Below are 20,344 nucleotides of genomic sequence, written 5' to 3'. Positions count from 1 at the left end.
AATCGCCAAGCCGCCGCGGGGTCTCGTCGTCATCTCCCCCTAGTACCGGAGGAGCCAAATTCTCGTGGCCCGGTTTTACACTAGCCATGGAAACCTTGAAGACGTCAGGGGGGGATCGGCTGGCTATGGAACAATTGTTCCTTCGGCTTCACTATCGTCGCCTTCCCCACGTCCACCTTCTGGCCGCTGATGATGTACAGTATGGTGCACGGGGTTACGTCGGCCTGCAAAGACATGTCTGCGACGTGAGACATCCAAAAGGCAACGGAAACGGGAGATTATACATATATTGAAGAGGGCCGGTGTGACAGATACCGTGAGGGCGTCGAGCTCAGCCAAAGACAAAGCACCGCCGAGCACGTCCGAGACGGAGGACGGGCTGCTATGAGCGGGTGCGGGAGCCGGTGCAGGAGCAGGTGCGGGGGCCGGTGCGGGAGCAGGTGCTGGTGCAACGCTAGTCGAGCTGCTCCCGAAAAAGTTAGAAAGGAGAAAGTCTGCTGCCTCTTTATTTGGATTTTGCCTGCTCCAATTAACAATAGCCGAAATCAACACACCATACGAAGCTGCCATTTCTTCTTTTGCGACAGCTACCGCGGCTTTGACTGTCTCGGTTGATTTCTTATCAACCGCAATCGCAACCTTCTTGTCGACGTTTTCTTCATTTAACCTTCGCCTTTCCTTTCTCTCCTCTGTGGTCTCACGGTAGTACTTCTTCCATGTGGCGCCGTCTCCGACGTCGTGCACGCGTCCATACGACGGCCGAGTGTCCACCGGGAGTCCTTTCAATATGTTCAAGGCCTGGTGTCCCACTTGGGCCTCGCCAACGCCTCAGACAGCGAGTCGCTTTCGGACGCGATCCTGTGCTGCTCTCTCTGCAAAAGGAACAAGGATTGTTTACAGAAGTGACTAAATGTGCAGTCGAATTGATCAGAAGCTAAAATTAGGGAGTAAATTAAAAATTACCAGCAGTCTCATGAACTCCGTCGTGACCACGTCCGTCTTGAAAACCTTCTTGACTGGGTCCCAATGGTACCAGGCCCTGAGGACGTCACGCTCCTGCTGGACGGTGAACTCCGCCAAGGGGTCTGGGATGCCCAGACTTTCGCGTTCCGCGTCCTCCTTGGCCCATATGGACCTCTTCCCCGCGTAACCACGGCTTCCGAGGTAGTGGCACCCCATGTTCCTCTTTTGAAGCCCCTTCATGTACTCCGACTTTTCTTTGGCAGCTTCGGCAACGCAAGCCGCCTTGAATATTTCAAACTGCTCTTTCGTAATTGTTGGATTATCCTTTACAATCTCGGAGTAGGGTTCCTTTTTGTAGATGATCCTTGCTTTCACCCTTACTTTCCAGGCAGACAACGCGCCGCTAAACTTGCCCATGGCGCGTCTGCTTATCTTCTTCATTGTCGTGTCTTTATCTGGATTTTTATATTTGATTTCATCCCGGACCAGGAACAAGAACACCTGGTGCAGCTTCGTTAGGAGGGACTGCTTCATATCTGGTATCTTCCTTAGTTTCACATCGTTGATGGTGGCGGTTGCTCATAGGATGCAGCCTATTTGATTGTCGTAGCACGCGCGCGCTTCCGCAGGCTCTTTTGGCTCAAAATTGCCATCGTCCACCTCCGTAACCACCAGTCTAGTAGTGATGAGCTGGTTTGGGCGTCGTTGCTTCTTTGGTTTCGGTTCTATACCGGCTTCACCAGTCTCGGTGCCGGTCTCAACGCCGGTGTCAGTCTCAGCGCCGGTCTCGGCACCGGTCTCGATGTCGGTCTCAGTCTCGGATGTGACAGGTGGGCCCTGCAACAACCGTTGCTCATCAAGAGGTTCAAATAGGCGTCTGCCGCCACGTAGACATTGCAATCACCATAACCCTGTCCTTCATCGTTGCTAGCCATGTTTCCTAGGATTAAATCTAGTCAATTAATTCTAGACCTAATAAAATGAATAATGACATAAAAAGGCCAATGTTTTGCAGGAATGTTGATTCATTCCTGTTGCGGCAAATCCCGGGCACTCGATATGTCCTAGTTTGTAGCACAAGTCATGCCAAAACTCATGGAAAATTTCGGTATGACATTTGCTACAAACTGGACAAATAGAGCGCCTGAAATTTGTCAGAACGGAAATGAATCAACATTCTGGCAAAACATAGGCCACTTGGAATCATTCCCTACATACAACAAAAGGCCACTTGGGCACAATCGAACCACTTCAATGTTGCATATAACAGGACCACTTAAGAACATGTACATGAGCAACTACAACAGTAGATAAATATGAGCAAACACTATTGAGGAATTTGCATATAACATGACCACTTCAAATTTGCATCTCCTAGTGTTTGACCCTTCAAGAAAATCTACACAAATCTCATGCTCTCTCAAACTCAATTCAAAAACCAAATATAGATGGATGAACCCTAGAAACCTAGAACCTTTACATATTTTTGTCCTAATAAAAATTATGAACCCTAGAACTCAAATTATGTCCTAAATTTTTGTCCAAATAAAAATTCACTAAAAATTAAGAATCTACTGGACTTGCAGCACTAATAGAAATTTATATTTTTATATTGATTTTTTCTCTAAACTAAATCCTACTACCCTAGTTAACATCTAGTTAAATCTTACTTTCTTAACATTTGTAATTAAACCCTACAGCCCTAACCCTACTGCCCTAGTTAAGCATATACAAATTTTTCCTAAAAATTATATTTAGTTAACTACTGAACTAAATTTTACTCTAAACTAAACCCTACTGCCCTAATTAACATCTAGTTAAACAAACTCGATTCAAAAACTAAACCCTACTGAACTAATTGACATCTACATTATCTACTACTTAACATCTATTATTACCCTAACTAAAAAACTTCTACTATTAACCCTACTGCCCTAGTTAACTAGTACCACCACTACTACTAATTAACATCTACTACTACTACTAAGAAACATTATCTATGAACCCTACTACTAATTAACATCTACTACTATTACTGAAAAACATGGCAGGAAGAACAGGCACAGAGAGAGGAGGGTGGGGCCGGGGGGCTTACAGAGGGGAGATACGGTGGCGGGGAGGTGCTCAGCGACGAAGGCAGGGGCGCCGAGGGCGCGCGGATCCGTTGGCGGCGACGGAGGCAGTGGCGGCGACGGAGGCAGGGGCGTCGAGGGCGCACGGCTCCGGTGGCGGTGACGGCGCGCGGCTCCGGTGGGGCAGGGCCAGAGAGGGAACGACGGTGGCAAGGGAGCAGGGGCGGCGATGGAGGAGATCGATGGGGAATTGGGGGAAAGGACTTAGCAGAATTTTGAGCCCGCGCGGGGTTAAGTCAAAATAGCAGTAGCGCTGGTAGGCAAAAAGCGCCATAGCTAAGTTAGCTATAGGGCTTTCTACCAAAACGCGCTACTGCTATAGGAAGTAGTTATTTATTTTCCTTTTTCTTTTCTTTTAATCTAAGGAATGTAGCTATAGCGTGGGCTTATAAAACACGCTACTGCTATAGTAACTACATCGCTTTGTGGCAACAAGCGCTACTGCTATGCCTTTCTCCTTTATTTTTCTTTTTCTTTTGTTTATTTTTATATTTTCTTTTTTTCATTTCTTCTTTTTCTACTTCTTTCATTTTCATTTACTTTTCTACTTCTTTTCCATTTTATTTTATTTTTTAGCAGTAGCGCTCTATACAGGAAACGCGCTACTACAAGGCACTTAGCGGTAGCATGCTTTTTGCAGCCTCGCTACTACTATTCCTAGCCTACCGGCAATAGTATGGGAATTATAGTAGTAGCGCTTTTACATGTAGACGCGCTAGTGCTACAACCATAGCTGTAGCGCACTTTATTGACACGCGCTACTATTAAGTAGCAGTAGCGCTTTGTTCTAACCAGCACTACTGCTATACCTCTGTGTATAAAGTTTTCCCTAGTAGTGCCTAGTCGGCTACATCAGAGGAGAGGAGTCATATCTTGTATGACAAGTCTTGTCGAACCTTCCTTGTATGCATCATGGGCCACCACGATCTCGAGGTAGATTAACATGTACTCTGTACCCCATCCACAATCAATATACAAACAAAACAAGACAGTAGAGTTTTACCTCTTCGGGAGGGCAGGAGCCTGGTTAACATCGATGTCCCCTTGTGTTATGTTACCATCTACTGTACATCTAGTTAAGACTACCAGATTGGGACGCCGAACCCAAGATCTGCTGGATTCAACTCCGTAACTTGGGTATATCAAAATCATGTTGAACTATACATAATTCATCTTATATTGCGGAGCAGTGTTGTTTTTGCAATCGGCATCCGATCAACCTCATCCTCCTCACCCTGTTCACCATTTGGATAAGATTCTCGGTTGGGTTGGGTTGCCTCTCCACAAAAGGACCAAAATATAACAAATCTCCATGAATAGATATTTTTTAGCATGAGCTTCATGTGAAAATACCCGTATTAAGCAGCATTGCTGACATTCATGATGATCTTCAACCTAAGAGCAACTCCGACAGTTCCCGCAAAACTTCCCCTGAAACCAGTTCTTTTGGCTTCCCGTAAGTCTTAGGGAAAGTTTTCTGGCAGCAATTTTTGTCAGTTCCTGTAAGCTTCTTTCCGTAAATCTTTTTTTTATTATTTTTCATTAAACAAAATTTTATTATTCCTCTAGGGCCCGATGGTCAGTGGTGGCCACCGTCGGCGGGGCGGGTGCCGCTGGCGAGGGGCCGCGTGTTTGCGGGGTTGGCACGAGCAGCGGCAGCGGCACAGCGTCCTGCCGGCGTGGTGGCGCGACGGCAACAGTGCTTCGTGGTGGCGACAGTGTTCGGCGGCTCGCGCGTGGAAGTTTCATGGCGGTTATCTCCCCTCCAAAAAGATACGAGAAGGTCATCTTCCCGTAAATCAGCGGGGACAAAGGACCTCTTTTACTGGGTCCTCTAAAGATAAAACCAGTTTATGGGAACTGTCGGAGTTGCTCTATACGTCTCTCCTCCCTTTGTCTCTCCTCCAAGGAAAGGCGGTTAGGGTTTCTGCCTCCCATTGGCGGCACCGCCGATTTGTCACGTCTCCTGTGGCCTTAGGGTTTGTGTCCTACTTAAGGGACGATGGGTTTGTGTCCTACTCAGGAAGACAAGATGGCGGCCGCTTCCTGAAGATGGAAAAAGGTTCTCCCCATCTAGCCCCCGTCCCGATGGTGCGTCTAGCTTCGTCAGAGGACGTGTGGAGGTGTGTCTCCGGCGGATCTCGCGGGATTCGGTCTGTGGTTGTCTTTGATGGATCTGTTCGGATCCAGTCATTGTTCATATGTGTTCACATTGGATCCTTTTGATCTAAGCTTCTCTTCATTGGCGACGGTTGCTGTTTTGGTGTGTTGGTCCTATGGGGTCTTAGCACGACGACTTTCCGACTGTCTACTACAAGTTGTGCTAGGTGGTCTACGAATCTAGATGTAATTCTTATTATTTCTCGTGTTTGTTGTACTGTCATGGTTGAAGATGAATAGATTGGAAGTTCCTCCAAAAAACAAAATGATGTACACATTCGGGACGGTGAAGAGGGGCCATGAGCTTTTTTGGTCCGCAGCCTGCCTCACCCTATGCTCTACAAGCCTCATACAGGTGGGGCAGCCAAACACCATCTCAGTATATCAGGAACTTGCCCCTTTCAAACATACCGATGCTGCTGCCGATGGGCAAAGTCGGCACGACCATGCACGGGTGCATCTCGGCATTGGTTTCTCCGGGTTCATCATCTACGTCATGGAGAATCTGATCAAGAGGCACACCACCTACGACAGATGTCACAGCAGCCATCTCACTGTACCTTGCGACATCATCTTCATGGCCAGACTCCTAGAGATGACAATCAGGGTGCTGCCACGCCAAACGCTGATTCCAAACATCAGTACAGAAAAATGTGTCGATGTCTAGGGGAAGGAACAGGTACGTCTGGGCTGAACAGTTTATAATGGGAATTGTTGCCGGTTTGCAATGGATCAACTTATTGCATCGCGGATCATGAAACCTTCCTGATGATTTGACATACTTAACTAAAACTCGGCAAGTTGGATTTAACACATCACATTTTAGTCACGGAAGAAAGACTTTGAACATAATCACATTTTAGTCACGGAAGAAAGACTCATTCCATAATCACAGTTATATAGCTGAGCATACCTAGGGAACTCACGGCTTAGACAAACTATTTCGGTATGTTGAACAACTCTTTACATGATAATCAGTACTCGGGCCATATCTGACTTGCATTCTCCCGACTTGAGAGACAAATGCAATGCATAGTGAGGAGAACCGGAGATACATTCGCGAACTGGTCCTCTAAATGTAACTATGATCCTAGGCCATTCATGATAAATACAAGGAAAAAAGAACGGAAGAGCGGTCAGCCAGATTTTGAACCCAATGCACTGACATACACCATCCAACTGTGGTTCGCCAAATTTCATCCTAAGAACTCGCCTCCCGCCAGAACTTACAGTCCAAAAGCATTTCATAGGCGGAATGAGCCGCATTGTCCTCTACCACCCTACGGGCTACCACAGCCTGTATACATGCATTGCGCCGACAATCAAGTAATCTGAAAAGTCTAAGGGGATAATCAAGATGAAACAACCAAAAAGATGGAAGAATGACATACCTATCACACATCTCAATACTTATCAAGCTCTAACATGATCTGTTCAGTGACTAATTCCAAAGTATCATGCAGTGGCGGGAGAAAGACTACCTTAAGCAAATGATGATTGCCTGCAGGAAAATAACAACTCGTCAGGCAAGGTTGAGGCCCGTAAAGGATTTATTTATTTTTTGAGGGAAAGCCACCATGGTGACTTCATTCAAATGGCATAAAGTTGCATCGTTTGCTAGTTGCCCTAATATTACATCAGGTGGTTCATGTTGCCACAGAATAGCACAAGAACTCCCAGAAATAGGATATAGTTTTCATACCATGTTTGTCGACATCGAACAGCCTCTTGGCGAACAGCCCTTTTCTTATCATCAAGAGCCTTGATTGCTGCTTGTAGGACCTGCAAGAATATACCATTCTGCAATGAGTTCTCTTTTATTCCTTCAGAAGGAAACATTTCTTACTTCACAACAGTTGCGATATTAAGACACCCTAAGTTCCTAATAACGACAAGAAATTAGTCATAAGTTAGATATATACCATCTCAATTATCCATAATGTTCTAAGGTGTGCAGTTAAAGCATGAGACCTAATTATCTCCACCAATAAGGGGAGTGCTATCCATGATTAAAAAAAAGCACAGTATAATAATAACTCAATGTCTTAAAGGTCGTATTGTGTGCATATTCTCAACAACCATCTGCATAAATAGAAAACTGACCTGTGGCCGCATGCGATAAACTTTTGAGTGGGGAAAGCTAGACATGGCAACAAAACATTGCAAGGCAGTCTCCCGAACAACCTACAGGAGAAAGGAAAAAGGTTGTCAAACATGCTGATCTTACAAGTGGAACTGAATATGAAAAACTCTTAAGTACCATCATGTGAGGATAGGAAACAAGTTGTGCAAGTACACTGATAATGATGCGGATATTTTCCACAATGCATTCTTTGCCTGCATAAGACAAACAAGATTTAGCGCCCGAAGAAAAAAATACCATCAGGAATTTAGTACTTCCTCCGTCCCAAAATAACTGACATGGTTTTAATTCAAATTGACGGAGGTAGAACGCAGCATACACCAGTCAAATTTACATAATAAACAAAAGAAAATGAACTGAATGGATGTAGTCAATGCATGCACCTCAAACACAATTTATTGAATTAATGGCTACTAAGTAGGAACTTATGGAAGTAATGGAGTAAAGTAAATGATATCACCTTTTTCATCCATCAGCATTCCAGATAAAACAAGCAACAAACTATACACTAGATCTTTATCCTGATTATCCACGCTCAATTTGGCTAAGATATCAACCATCACGAGCAAAATCTGAAAAAACAATTAGTGAAGCAATTGGGCAATTAGTATGCTCTGACCTGACAAAGGTTGTGCATGCTTCAATCAAGAAGTAATTAACCTGATGGGCTTCTGTTATAACTGCTGACACTGGAGCATTGGAAATAATATGTCCGAATGCTCGATATATCACCAATCTGCAGTGGGTGATATTTTTCAGTTGCTTCAAGGCATTTGACAAATAAAAAAATCACTAAAATTACAGGATTAGTTCATCAATTGAACTAAAACTGGCATCAGACCATCACTTAGCTATACAATATTTTTAATCAAAATACATTTTTCTCTAAAATATAAATCATGATGATAAAAATTAATGAGGAAAAGCACAATATGGAACTAAATTATAAAGTGATGCAACCTAGTCCTGAGGTTACAAAATTGCAGTATTCAACTGATGTGGCAACTCAAATGTCTTTTTCCTCCAAGGCACACATAGTATAAAGAATTCTTTGACTTCTAAACTCATGCCACGGTTCATTTTGGTTTACTATCATGAAAAATAAGTTACATTACCATCTTGATATCCGAAACGGTGTCATCACATTGCTTTCTTTTCGCTTACACGTGTAATGTGAACAAAGGTATTTAAAGTCAGAGTACACAAATAAACTAAGCTAAACCCTTGGGAATTTCACGGAGGACGAATCAAAATTAAATGCACAAAAGTGTCCAAGCTAATTGATAGAACAGATATGTCCACATATAAACTAAGCTAAACCCTTGGGAGATGCTGCTGATGCATACGCAAAGTAACAGAAACATGATATACAAATGTGTATGGTTCAAATCAGATATAATACAAAGTGATGAGAATGTTGATACCTACTTTGTTGTCAGCTCTGAGGTCTCCTTAATTTTAGAGAGAAAAATTGGCATCAGTATTGAGAAAAAACGCTGCTTATACAAAAACTTTATTCTTGCATGGAACTTTTTATTTAGGCAGACTTCTGAATCACCCATCATCACATGGAATGCATCAGCTGCAGCTGATGCTAGAGAAGCCTCTGATGAGAGGCATTTAAGAAGAAACATTGAAATTTCCTTCACTTTCTCATCTCCTCTCATAAGCAATCCTTTGCCAATCCATGCCAAGCCACATAAGATATCAATCTTTGAACCTATGCTTCCAGGCAAACTGTCTGAGAAGTCAGCATTATCCGAAGTGGCAGCAGAAGAGCGAGACATCTTCAAATTGCTGCTGGGTAATACAATTGAGAAACATCCCCCAAGAATAACATCAAGTATTTTATCCAGTTTAATCTCGTGTGAGAACTCTGAATTCTGTAGGTATTTATTGAAAATAGAAGCTAATGCATGAGCAGCTGGTATATGCCCATTCAGTAGAAAGACCGAAAAGAGGTTAATCATCATCATCATTTCTGGTACAGGTGTTTGAGGCCAAAGACCAACTATGACTGATGAAAGCATACACACAAGAGCTGTATCTTGAACAGAGTGTGCAGGAACTAACTCGTCAACAGACAAAAGATGGTGTGTCAATGCTTTCACTGGGAGAGACAGCATCGATGATACTATACCGCATGCTTTCTGAACAATCAATGACTGTTGTTCCTCTGTGCAGACTCCGACTAATAACTTCATTCCCATCATTAGTGACTCAAGAAGACCCTGAGAGAGAAAAGTGAGTGTTCCATGATTACACAGTACAGATTTATGCGTCATATACCAGATATATACCTAAGAACCAGTAATTCAACTGCATTAGCAAAAAAAATCAGTTTGATGGAGCTTCACCTCTGATATGATTCGATCCAGAGTAACCAAGTCCCCAATCTCATCCCAGAGACGCAGAGCAAAGCTCAAAGCAAGTTCATTGAGACCACCGGAAGTAAAGAACCTGCCATAATGGAGATGGTTACTCAGAGAGAAGATGATACTTGGCTAACATATATCCTGTCAAAAGGCTAGTACAGGGCACAGGTACCAAGCATGCCACCAGTAACGTTTTTCAGCTATCGAATTGGTCAAGTATGTGCAACCTTTTTTACAGTTAGGTTTGCACAAACTGAGAAAGATGTTTCAAGATTACAGACTAATCGTAATCCATGTTTGTTGATACAGCAATACATACTGGAATGCAAAGTTGGCATACCAAGGAAGGAGACGACTAGAGTAACAATCAATCAGACAGGCTACATAGTCCGCACATTCTATACTTCCATTAACCTGCAGGATCAATAAAACATTAGTTTGGTTGCTTATAAAATGCAATTTGCAGGAAATAAGAAGACAACAGGGGGATTCGATACAGGCCTGAGAGATATTTCTGATGACAGTTTCTTCAAGTGATCTGGCAACCCTTAACATATAGTTCACACTAGCGGTGCCAACTTCAAAACATGCTTCAAGTCTTAGATTCAGAGGCATCGATGCATCACAAGATTCAGCCAAACAAATAATCTTGTCGACAACAATTCTATTGTAAACCATTTCTCTTTTAGAAGCATGTAATTCCACAGCAGATGAGCCAATGCTAGTCAATGTTTTCAATGATAATCTCCAGAAATGTGCATTTTCATACTTGCTTGTAATTACTAAGGTAAGCATCTGCAGAATATCCTCATAAGCATTTTCCAGTAGAAGTGAACATTGTTCCGGGATAGTTGCAAGTATCAGCAAACCCTTCACTGCAAACAATTTATAAGAAACAACCATATTAGGATAGACGTTGATCCTCTGTGATTCTAAAGCACTGAAATTCAACAAGAGAAAAATAAAAATTAAGAGTTCATCAATTAAATATTTGGAACTAAAACACGACCATAATGAATAAGGTAGACCATATAGACTAGAATCTCTAGAAATGGCTAAAGAGTTATTGACAAATAATATGTAGACTGAAAGAGCACGGCTATGGACAGCATGTCTATTTGCAGACCAGATGCACGACCTTTTGTAATGAGGAGTTCTCTTAAGCAAAATCTACAAACATGGATTAGGAAAGTTCAGATAGTTGTGAGTTTGTGACAGCACCTAATAGGTGCATGTTGTCGGACAAAATGTGGTATGTGGCAAGTCATAATTAAAGAGACTTCAACATACCAGCACACGAAACACATTCTTTTCTGACCGCTGACTGGGTAGGCTGACAATCAATAGTCAGCAATTTTCCGAAAAGATGGATGATTTGATCCAGCTTCTCCTCTAAGATAAGCCACCAGGACTCCTCTGCTGGGACGCCTTCTCGAGATGCCACAGCGACTTCTCGGCAGGATGAAAGCATTTGAACAGATAAATAGAGAGCTCCATAGTTAATAGCAGCAGGAGATGATCCATTGGCGATGCTCAGGTGTTGAGAATCAAAACCAGCTGAGTTTCCCAAAATATCCACCAAGCGTTTAAAATGTGCTTGAAAAACTCTAGTGCACAAATATGTAGATGACCCAGCAAGAATAGAAACGACACTTCCAAGGGCTTGCAATGAACTATCGATGGACTTCTCTTCAGTTGTTACAGAATGGATGTTATTCACAATATCCTCATCCAACAAGATCAAATTGATGAAAATATCTCTATCCGGAGAATGTATATATGTAACAGCAGTCTTCAAGCAATGTTCAGCTTCTGATTTTATTTGATTCTTATTATTCTCTGCATCTTTAGGTGACCCTGATGATAAAAGTTGATCTGAAGAAAGGCTCAAAAGCACTTCTTTCAACTTAAACCAAATAGCTGATGCGTGTGTAACCATTCTATCAGCTCCATAGCAGTGAATGCAATTGTCCAAATATTTTAAGGAATCAAGCTGTACAAAATACTAACATGTGAATTTTTAGCAGAAAATCAAAGAGGGTATTCACTTTGTTAGATTGATGAACTTGAAACATTAAGATAAGTTAAAGCTGCTGACCTTTGCTAATGGAAGAGAGGAAGAAAGTTTATCTAGAAGCAATGGGATGGCAAAGGGCTCGAAATACGGACTTGCACAAAAGGCATGCTGCAAATATTTAAACAGGTTGTTAACCACACAAGTAAAATAATAGAAACGTTTTTTCATTTAGAAGTATGATAAGGTGATATAACACATAACTCCATAGTCGCATTTGACAAATAATTATAGCACCGAGCCATATGCTCAGTTCAAAAAATTGAATGATCTTTGAAATAATCTATCAGGTAAAAAACTAAGGTCATACCATCAATGCCCTAGAAAGTTCGTCTCTTGTAACACCTAAATTATCACCGGCTCCCTGCACATATACATGATACCATATTGGAGAAAGGAATGTCAAGAACTACTAAGTTGCAGAATGACATACAAACGAAAATGTTTTGGAAGCCACGATAGTTCATTAACATACATGTGTGAAGTAAACAGGAAAATATTTGCTCAGAATCTCAAAAAGGTCACTTGCAAATTGGTCTGCGAAACCAGATGGATCTGGAAACAGCTTCATGACAACTTCCACCACATGAAAAGAAAGCTTCAAGCACTCTGGGTCTTTTTCTTCATCGATTGATTGACAGATCCAGTATAGCAATTCATCATCCTGGGCATACAGATTAAACTTGTGTTGGTAATGAACACGTGATTGAATAAATCAAGGAGAGGTGTAAATAACCAGACAAAATAATATATAAAACCAGCCTCCATGACAGAGGCTTGGAAATGAAGATTCATCCATTCTAGAATACTTGTACACCACCAAACTACCCATATCAAGTATCAACTCTACCTCTATGCTTGATTTATTACCTTGTTTTTCTTCCAATAATATTGGAAGGTTGTCACACTTTACCCCAAGCATGATAACATCAATACGCCAGATTTGGTTAACAGTACAGAGCATTACATAATGCAACAGATAACATATGCTTGCCAGATAAGGAAATGCAAACATATCAAGAAATAATCACGATGATACAAAAAATTACTCCCTCCATTTCACTATAATTATCCAGTGTGCAAACCTGGGAGGCACCAATCAGTACAGAGCATTACATAATGCAACAGATAACATATGCTTGCCAGATAAGGAAATGCAAACACATCAAGAAATAATCACGATGATACAAAAAATTACTCCCTCCATTTCACTATAATTATCCAGTGTGCAAACCTGGGAGGCACCAATTTAAGTACTATTTGATAGAATTGAACAATGTTTAACCCAGTTGGATAGACATACTACTACTCTACGTAACGGGAATGGGTATGGTCTTATTACAATGAATATTACTTAACTTTCGGCGCCTCCTAGATAGACGCGCCGAACATACACAGTTAACTAGAGTTAGGAACATGTTAGAAGTTAGAACATGCAAGAGGCATGGTTAACATGTAGGATTAACTTAATGATAACTACTAATACAGTTTTGAGATGATGGTGTGATCTATAGTTGTCCAGAGATTGAGTAAGTATCATACCATTGTCTTGACAGCTTCTGGGTAATGATCTAGTATCCAGCTAAAAATTTCAAAGCACATCTAGAAAGAAGAGAGTGATGAAAAATCAATCAATAGATAGATTAAATCTAACTTTATTTAAGCATATTTGTGCTGAAGATTCAAATCAACCTTGCGGTCAGCAGCTGCAAGTGACTGTACTTGAACATCAGCTATAAAAGCCTCGACTAGTCTTTTGACATCAGCAACCATAATAGTGCCAACAGATGATTTTCTGTGCAATAGAGCCAAGCATCCAACAAGAGCTCCCCGCAGTGCTTGCCAATCTGACTGAAGACAAAAACGAAGTTCACGAGTAATGAGAGAAGGGTGGCCAATTGGTCACCATAGGGTAAAGATTACCAAAGCAATAGCATGGCATTAAACAAACGTTGCAGTTCAATAGGAGCTATGGGTCTTCTGAAGAACAATTTGCTTCACTGGATATTTTCTTGAGACAAAAACTTCGTAATAGAAAATTCGAACTAAAAGGTTATATCAACATTATAATGTACTCCCTCCGTCCCAAAATGTAAGACCATTTTTGACACTACATTTTGGGACGGAGGGCGTACTTTCTGTAGGGGGTGAGAATTCTTTACAAAGTATTACTGGAGTCAAATTTAGGGGTAAACTAACTTAATATGAATTGATGACTATATGTAACCTGGGACCGGGCTCATTGCTAACTTTCTTCTTTAATTAAATATAAAACCCAGGTGAACTGCTTATTTGCCACCTAAGTCATCACTTATTTGGAGATATCAAACTGAAGATGTTGCAACAATATCCCACGGCCTGCTAGGTAAAATGATGACATATTTGGGTTGCAACCCATTGGGATACAGCTGCAGCCAAAAAATTGGCTAGCCAGTTGGCAAGGCTTTTAAGACATTGGCAAGACAATTTGGTAGCCAATTTTTGGGCTTGCCCAAACATTGGCAAGCCAAACTTTGGAATTATACCAAGCAGCCCAAGTCTTTCTTATGTCAAATCAAGTTACTGACAATATTTGATCTTAGCAGGATAGAAGAGCCAAATTCACTCTTGTGCGCAACGTTTCGAACAATGGTTTTTCACAAAAATTTAACAACTTGGATACATGTAAGCCATACAAAAATAAAACTTATAACTCGGAAACCTAAGACCTACCCATATTCAATCATTTGTATTCCACAACAGGGAGCTTAGTATTGCTAAAAATTAAACCTTCGAATCAAAGATGTGGCTGCCATAAACATGTAATCATTAGTTTCTAGAGTGTCAAGGCAAAGACAGAGCATACTGGCCTATTTAATCATCGCAAAGAAGGCTGTAGTGTAAGAACCATTGTTTTTAAGGCGTCCGTAAGGCGTCGCCTAGGCGACGCTTAGGCGTCAGGGCGCCCTGCAAGCTCAAGGCGTCCAGCTTGCCTTAGGTACCTGAGTAAGGCGTCCGCCTTAAGCTTTAAGGCGTCTGAAGCGCTGCTAAGGCGTCCAGGTTGGCGCCTTGGTCCATATTGGACGCCTTGAGCTTGCCAGCCAGGCAGGGAAGTAGTTTTAGGCGGGAAACAGAGATGCTGTTGGCGCCAACAGGTAAGAGGGGGGAAAGAGAGAGAGAGAGAAACAACCCCCAATCCACACACACCTCCTCCTTCTCTGGCTCCTCTCCTCCAGCAGATCTGCTCCCTCCTCTGCAGCAGATCCTCTCCAACAGCTCCTCCTCCCCTCCTCTCCAGCAGCTCCTCATCCTCCTCGTCTCCAGTAGCTCATCCTCCTCCTCTTCAGTACAGCAGCAACCAGCAACAGGCAACAGCAAGGAGCCAACACCTCTCCCTCCCCCTTCTCCCCCACCCTCCTCTGCTCTGTTTCTTCCATGTTAAGTTGTTCATTGCTTGCTGTTTTTCAGTTGTTCATTGCTTCCTGCTTTGCTGGTTGCTCACTGCTTTGTGCTAGCTGCTTTGCTGGTTGCTCACTGCCTCTCTTATAGTGGTTAGTGGATGCCTGGATGGTTAGAATAATGCCTGATTACTGTTGGGGAGAAGAGAAAGTGCAAAGAGGATGGATCCTATATGGGCTCTACAACCAGCAGCAAGTGCAAGATGTGTAGTGTGTATGCCTAGTTGCCTACCAAATTCTACTTCATTCTACTGCTTAGAACTCTCTAAGGCGTCCGCCTTGCCTTATGCCTTACCGCTTAGGCGGTGAGGCGCCCCCCCAGCGCCTTGCCTCGCCTTACCGCCTTAAAAACAATGGTAAGAACTTTAATAAGTCAACATTACTACAGCCATTAGCTTCCCCAGATTGATGACCTTATTCCCAAGGGTTTTTATGTCACTCTATGTTACAATTCCAATAAGGACACAAGACCAGAAGGTAAGATTTGCTATTTAGTTCAGGTGCAAATGAGAACTCATAAGACTAGTGTTTGAGAAACTGCTTACGTACTTCAAAAGTAAAATAACCATGATGCACAAAGTCAAACTTACCAATCTTGATATAAAGAAGTCTGACAATGTTGTGATGGCATTGACATCTAACCATTTAAATGAAATGTGAGACATGATTTGCCCCAGAAGCAGTATTCCTGCAAAACAAACAGAAGCATATCCTTAACAAACTGCAGGGAACTATGAATGTACCAGCAAAAGATTATGACGCTGAACTTAAATCTATTATGCAGAAATGACTTTGCAGAACAGAAAATGAAAAACAATGGTTGCAAAAGGTTCTTCTTTATCAACAATGTAACCATCCAAGAACCAATGAAGTGTTATGCTAGCTACCAATGTGCGGACGTACTTGGATGTGTCTCTCTATTGCACAGTACGACTTTACATTTTTTAGTAGAAGAAATCCACAATAATCTTCACTGAAGAAAGAAAGCTTGACTTATGCATTTTTTTCGAACTGTGCTGACAGCGAAGAGCAACTGTCACCTGTATAGCCTTAAAACCTGGCGTAGACCGTAACTTTTACTTGCATTACCAAATTTGCAAACTATCTAAAATAGAGAGGCAAACAGCATGGGAGGAAAAGATATGCAATGAGGGGTAAAAGAAACCTCTTGATCTCACAATGTGGTCTGTTGTCGTCAAATACATGTCCATCTTAGACACCTGAAACGATACCACCAACAAGATCTATAAAGAACTACCCTCCTTAGCCAAACCATGGAGCAAAGTGATATATGATCTCCGGGAAACCAGGACATACCAAATCGAAGAGCGTCAGCTTGTCCTTGTTGACCAAGGCTGCAAGAGCATCCACGCCCGCAGACTGTTGCACACCACATAACAGCATTAGCGTCCACAAGAAACTAAAATAACAAAGGATAGCGTGTATCAATCAAGCATACTAAGCTATGCAATGACAACATTTGCCCCGTGTATTAAGCAAATAGCAGTTTGTACCAAATTGTGTAAGAAATACAGAAGCCCCTGCAACACTGGAGCTTATGTCAGTTAAGCTTATAGGTGCTGCCCGTTAGCTAAATTCTTATGAGAAAATCGCACAATAATTACAAATGAAGTGAATGAGACTCCGTCAATTGTTAAGCGGGTGTATGTTCCAAGCGAACCATGCGAGCCAAAAACAGAATTTATGAAACAAAAAGGCACCGAAGGCCTCAACAGTAATGGGGGGATGGGGAGGGGAGACCGTACGTGCTGGGCGGGGGAGCGGGAGACGTCAACGAAGGCCTCAACGTGGGGGACCCACTCGCCGGCAGGGACCTTCGCCATTGCTGCCGCAAGGTACGAGCCGTGGCCTTGAAGCCTCGCTTCCGCTTCCAGGGTTTAAGGTTTTGCTAGTGAAGGAGACGGGGCGACGGAGGAGGCGTACGGGGAGGCGGATGCAGGAGGCCCGCAGCGGCGGCGGGTGGAGGCGGCCGGCGGCGGCGGCGGCGCTAACCTAGCGTGCGTGGAGACACTCCTCCGCCAGGCTGCGTGCGTGCTTTTGGCCCCTTTTTTTTGTAAGGGGGCGTGCGTGCTTTCGGCTGATTTTGGTCAAGGGGTCAGGCTCAGACCTGGCCAGACGGGCCGGCCCGGCCTGGCCTAAACGGGCCAGGACGGCAGAGCCCACCCAGGCACGCCTAATAAGCGGGCCGTGCTGGGCAGGCCCACCTGCACGTTTAGCCACCAGGCCCCCTGATTTTGGGCTGTTTTGGGCCTATCTGGGCTGTTTTGTGGGTCTAATTATAAAAAAATCTAGTTTCTGAAGAAAATCTAAAAAAAGAGTAAACGGGCCGTGTCGGGCCAAGACCACCACGGGCCGGGCACACGGGCTATCCGGACAGCACGCTATTGGCCACCTTTGGTCTGGCTAGGCATAAAACCCGGTACCCGAAGCCCAAACCCATATAGCCTGAACCTAAAAGACCCGAGCACTTTTTTGGGTGTCAAATCCAAAACCCTTTGAATTTAAAAATACCTCAAATTTATGGCATCTAGAGGCAAAGTAAAAAATGAGGCATTTTTTGCAAAAAAAGAAAAGAAAAAGATGAGGCACTTTATCAATGACAATGTAAAAAGAGACATTGTGGCCCAAGCACAACAAAAATGGTGTAAATGATCAAATTGCTCTTAAGGAAGGAAACGGGTTGGCCCGCTCTGGCCCGGTACTCATTGGCCCCTCTGCATTCTTCATGGATATGGAGTCGGCCCAACGGTCTAGTGACGACTAGTCTCATGTCCCATTGGGTAATATGGTTCGACCCGCTTTAATGCAAAGTTTGTAAAAAATAGAGAGTAGTAACAACATCGTTTCAAATAACATCATTTAGCAGTAGGAAATTTTAGCATGTTAGCATGTCTAGAGTTTATTTGTTCAGAAACAAGGCATATATGTAGCCACTTAGCATATTTTAACTCTAGAACAAAAGCATTTTAGGATAATACGTCAACTCTGTCCTATAAACACAAGACTAAAACATTTGTAAAGGCATATGTTATCGTAACCACATACTACAATCTTGGGCAACCAAGTTCGCGTCGACGTGCTCGTCCTGATGGGTCAATGGTGATTAGCTCCCTTCATGCAGTTTTCATACAAAGCCGGCCTGGAAGACTAATTAGCCTCGAAATTTTGGGCTGAACCAATGTCCGAATGGATAACATCAGTTCATTCCCATATTGAGTTGCTCTCTTGGAAAGATCCAACGTGAGAACAAGATCCCCATCAAAAAAGGTAAAGGTCCAACAAATGCTCATATGACGACATTGCATTCTCCCTTTTGTAGAAAAAATCCCAACCTGAAGATGGTTTTCCCAAAAAAGAACAAGAGTAGAAGACTATCCAAGCAAGCTCTTCGTGAAACAACTACCAAGTTTTATATACTCCTCATCAGTTCTCGGATGTTTGGTCGCTAGCATCGATTTTGGGCCTCTTGCATGAGTGGCTCAATTAAGCCTGCATGGGGTAATACAACTTCCGGGTCATGTGTTTGCAACATGTTTGGTGGCCCATAAAGCACCAGGCTGCATTAGGGCACAAACTAACCCGGGTGTTTGGTTGCCCTTGTTTCCGAATTTGGGTTGGGCCGATGCAATACACTGTATTTGGTTGCACACATTCAACTGACGTGGGGAACTTATCAACTACCACCATAACGAATGTTATCGTTGCATGTTACATGTGATCATAAGGAGGGCTAAGATAATAGCAAAGCCACAATGACAACGAATTGGATGAATATTATGAATTTCTTTAGCCCACTAAACAATATATGACATGTAACCTTGCCTACTCCATGATTGCTCTTCTCTTTGGGTACGAACTTGGAGTAATCATCATTTGTCTTCTCTCTAGACTCAAACCCTTTGTAGCAAATGTACTTATAACCATTCACATATTCATGGAAGATTCATGGCATGTCTGCCATGAACGGTAGACTCCTGGAACCCTCTCTAAGTACACCACATACCACTTAATTTACCAAGACAGAGGAACAAAATTTCAGCAAGCAGGACAAGCAACAAAACTTGACCAAAAACATATGCAACACAAGCATGCATGATTCATAAACCCAAAAGCATCATAGTTCACGTCACCTAATATGGTTTCCTCCTACCACCACATCATAAATAGGGTGTAATCCTACCACCACATGTTCAACATCTAAAGGGATAATATATATCACCTCAATCAAATATATTGGCCTTTAACAGTTTTCAATCCCTAGATGTTGGAACACGCACTCGCTATGCAAGGGCCAAATAAACAAATTCTACCGCGCACCCGAGACCATGCTGTTGGAAATAGATCAAGGGATTGGGTTTACCACTAGATGCACAATCAATGCGGTGGAGTAGTAGAGTTGGTGATGCGTGTAGACGATTAGCAGAGCCATCTCCTCCTCGTGTAGCCAATCTCTCGCGAACAGCTCCTCGTGGATCCCTCGAATTGCTCCTTGCGGTTCCCTCGAATGGTTCATTCTAGCACCACACATGCGGTGCCTCCAAGGTATCCACATGTACGGGGAGCAGCGTCGGGCGGCGGACTGCTAGGTCTGGTCACGCAACATGGTGTGTGGGGAATGGCGGCGGCTGTAGAGGGAGGAGAGAGATCAACCCCAAGAGGTGCCCCCACTGCCCTTTATATAGACCTCCGAGGTGGGCTCAACACTTGAGGCTCACTATGAGTCTGCACCCGATTTCCATTCAGATCCAATTCGAATGGGATGCTGCCCCTTAAGTGTGCAACCCTATAGGTTCACATACACATGGACACGACACGAGTCGATAGTTGGTAGCGGCTCCTAGCAGAATGTGTCAACTCCTATGTGTGCGTAAAGTCATCAAGTGAACCTCGACAATGTGTCTTATGCAACTTTTCTTTTGCCTCACGATATATGTTGCCGAGCTCAAGGCGAGTACTTGTCACCCTTGTGGTAGCTTGACCTCTCTTCTCGAAACCGTGATACAGATTCCCAAACCAGGTTAACACTTAACCCAAGTCAC

General features: G+C 43.0%; 1 protein-coding gene across 3 annotated transcripts; it reads right to left on the bottom strand.

The window, feature by feature from the left end:
- Positions 1-6,112: 6,112 nt before the first annotated feature.
- Positions 6,113-17,363, bottom strand: LOC123164336 (MMS19 nucleotide excision repair protein homolog). 3 transcript variants are annotated; one of them, XM_044581763.1, is made up of 21 exons: positions 17,051-17,363; positions 16,602-16,664; positions 16,450-16,504; positions 15,875-15,972; positions 13,540-13,698; positions 13,390-13,449; positions 12,323-12,511; positions 12,158-12,211; positions 11,872-11,958; positions 11,064-11,766; positions 10,275-10,648; positions 10,114-10,187; positions 9,756-9,858; positions 8,827-9,629; positions 8,059-8,134; positions 7,859-7,970; positions 7,516-7,592; positions 7,359-7,439; positions 6,958-7,037; positions 6,647-6,756; positions 6,113-6,552 (listed from the first exon to the last, which is right to left on the bottom strand). In XM_044581763.1, exons 1-20 carry the CDS (start codon positions 17,126-17,128, stop codon positions 6,738-6,740), a joined length of 3,345 nt encoding a protein of 1,114 aa, XP_044437698.1. In that variant the 5' UTR covers positions 17,129-17,363; the 3' UTR covers positions 6,113-6,552; positions 6,647-6,737. The 3 variants fall into 3 exon arrangements, with proteins under 3 accessions (XP_044437698.1, XP_044437699.1, XP_044437697.1); XM_044581762.1 differs by lacking the exons at positions 6,113-6,552; positions 6,647-6,756 and having other exon boundaries at positions 6,873-7,037; positions 10,114-10,648; XM_044581764.1 differs by lacking the exons at positions 13,390-13,449; positions 13,540-13,698; positions 15,875-15,972; ... (1 more) ...; positions 16,602-16,664; positions 17,051-17,363 and adding an exon at positions 12,718-12,929.
- Positions 17,364-20,344: the final 2,981 nt, after the last annotated feature.

This window comes from Triticum aestivum, chromosome 7D (assembly GCF_018294505.1).
Source record: "Triticum aestivum cultivar Chinese Spring chromosome 7D, IWGSC CS RefSeq v2.1, whole genome shotgun sequence".
Classification (NCBI taxonomy): Eukaryota; Viridiplantae; Streptophyta; class Magnoliopsida; order Poales; family Poaceae; genus Triticum; species Triticum aestivum.
The sequence above is the reverse complement of the archived record's forward strand: the minus strand, read 5'-3'. Positions and strand labels throughout refer to the sequence as shown.

What these genes read in the sequence shown, in the direction of transcription:
- LOC123164336 (XM_044581762.1), bottom strand. Translation starts at nt 17,128, where the DNA reads ATGGCGAAGGTCCCTGCCGGCGAGTGGGTCCCCCACGTTGAGGCCTTC. An exon ending in TTCCTGTTTACTTCACACAT is followed by an intron (nt 12,212 to 12,322) that starts GTATGTTAATGA and finishes GTATATGTGCAG; the next exon opens with GGAGCCGGTGATAATTTAGG. An exon ending in AGAATGTGTTTCGTGTGCTG is followed by an intron (nt 10,649 to 11,063) that starts GTATGTTGAAGT and finishes AATTGTTTGCAG; the next exon opens with TGAAGGGTTTGCTGATACTT.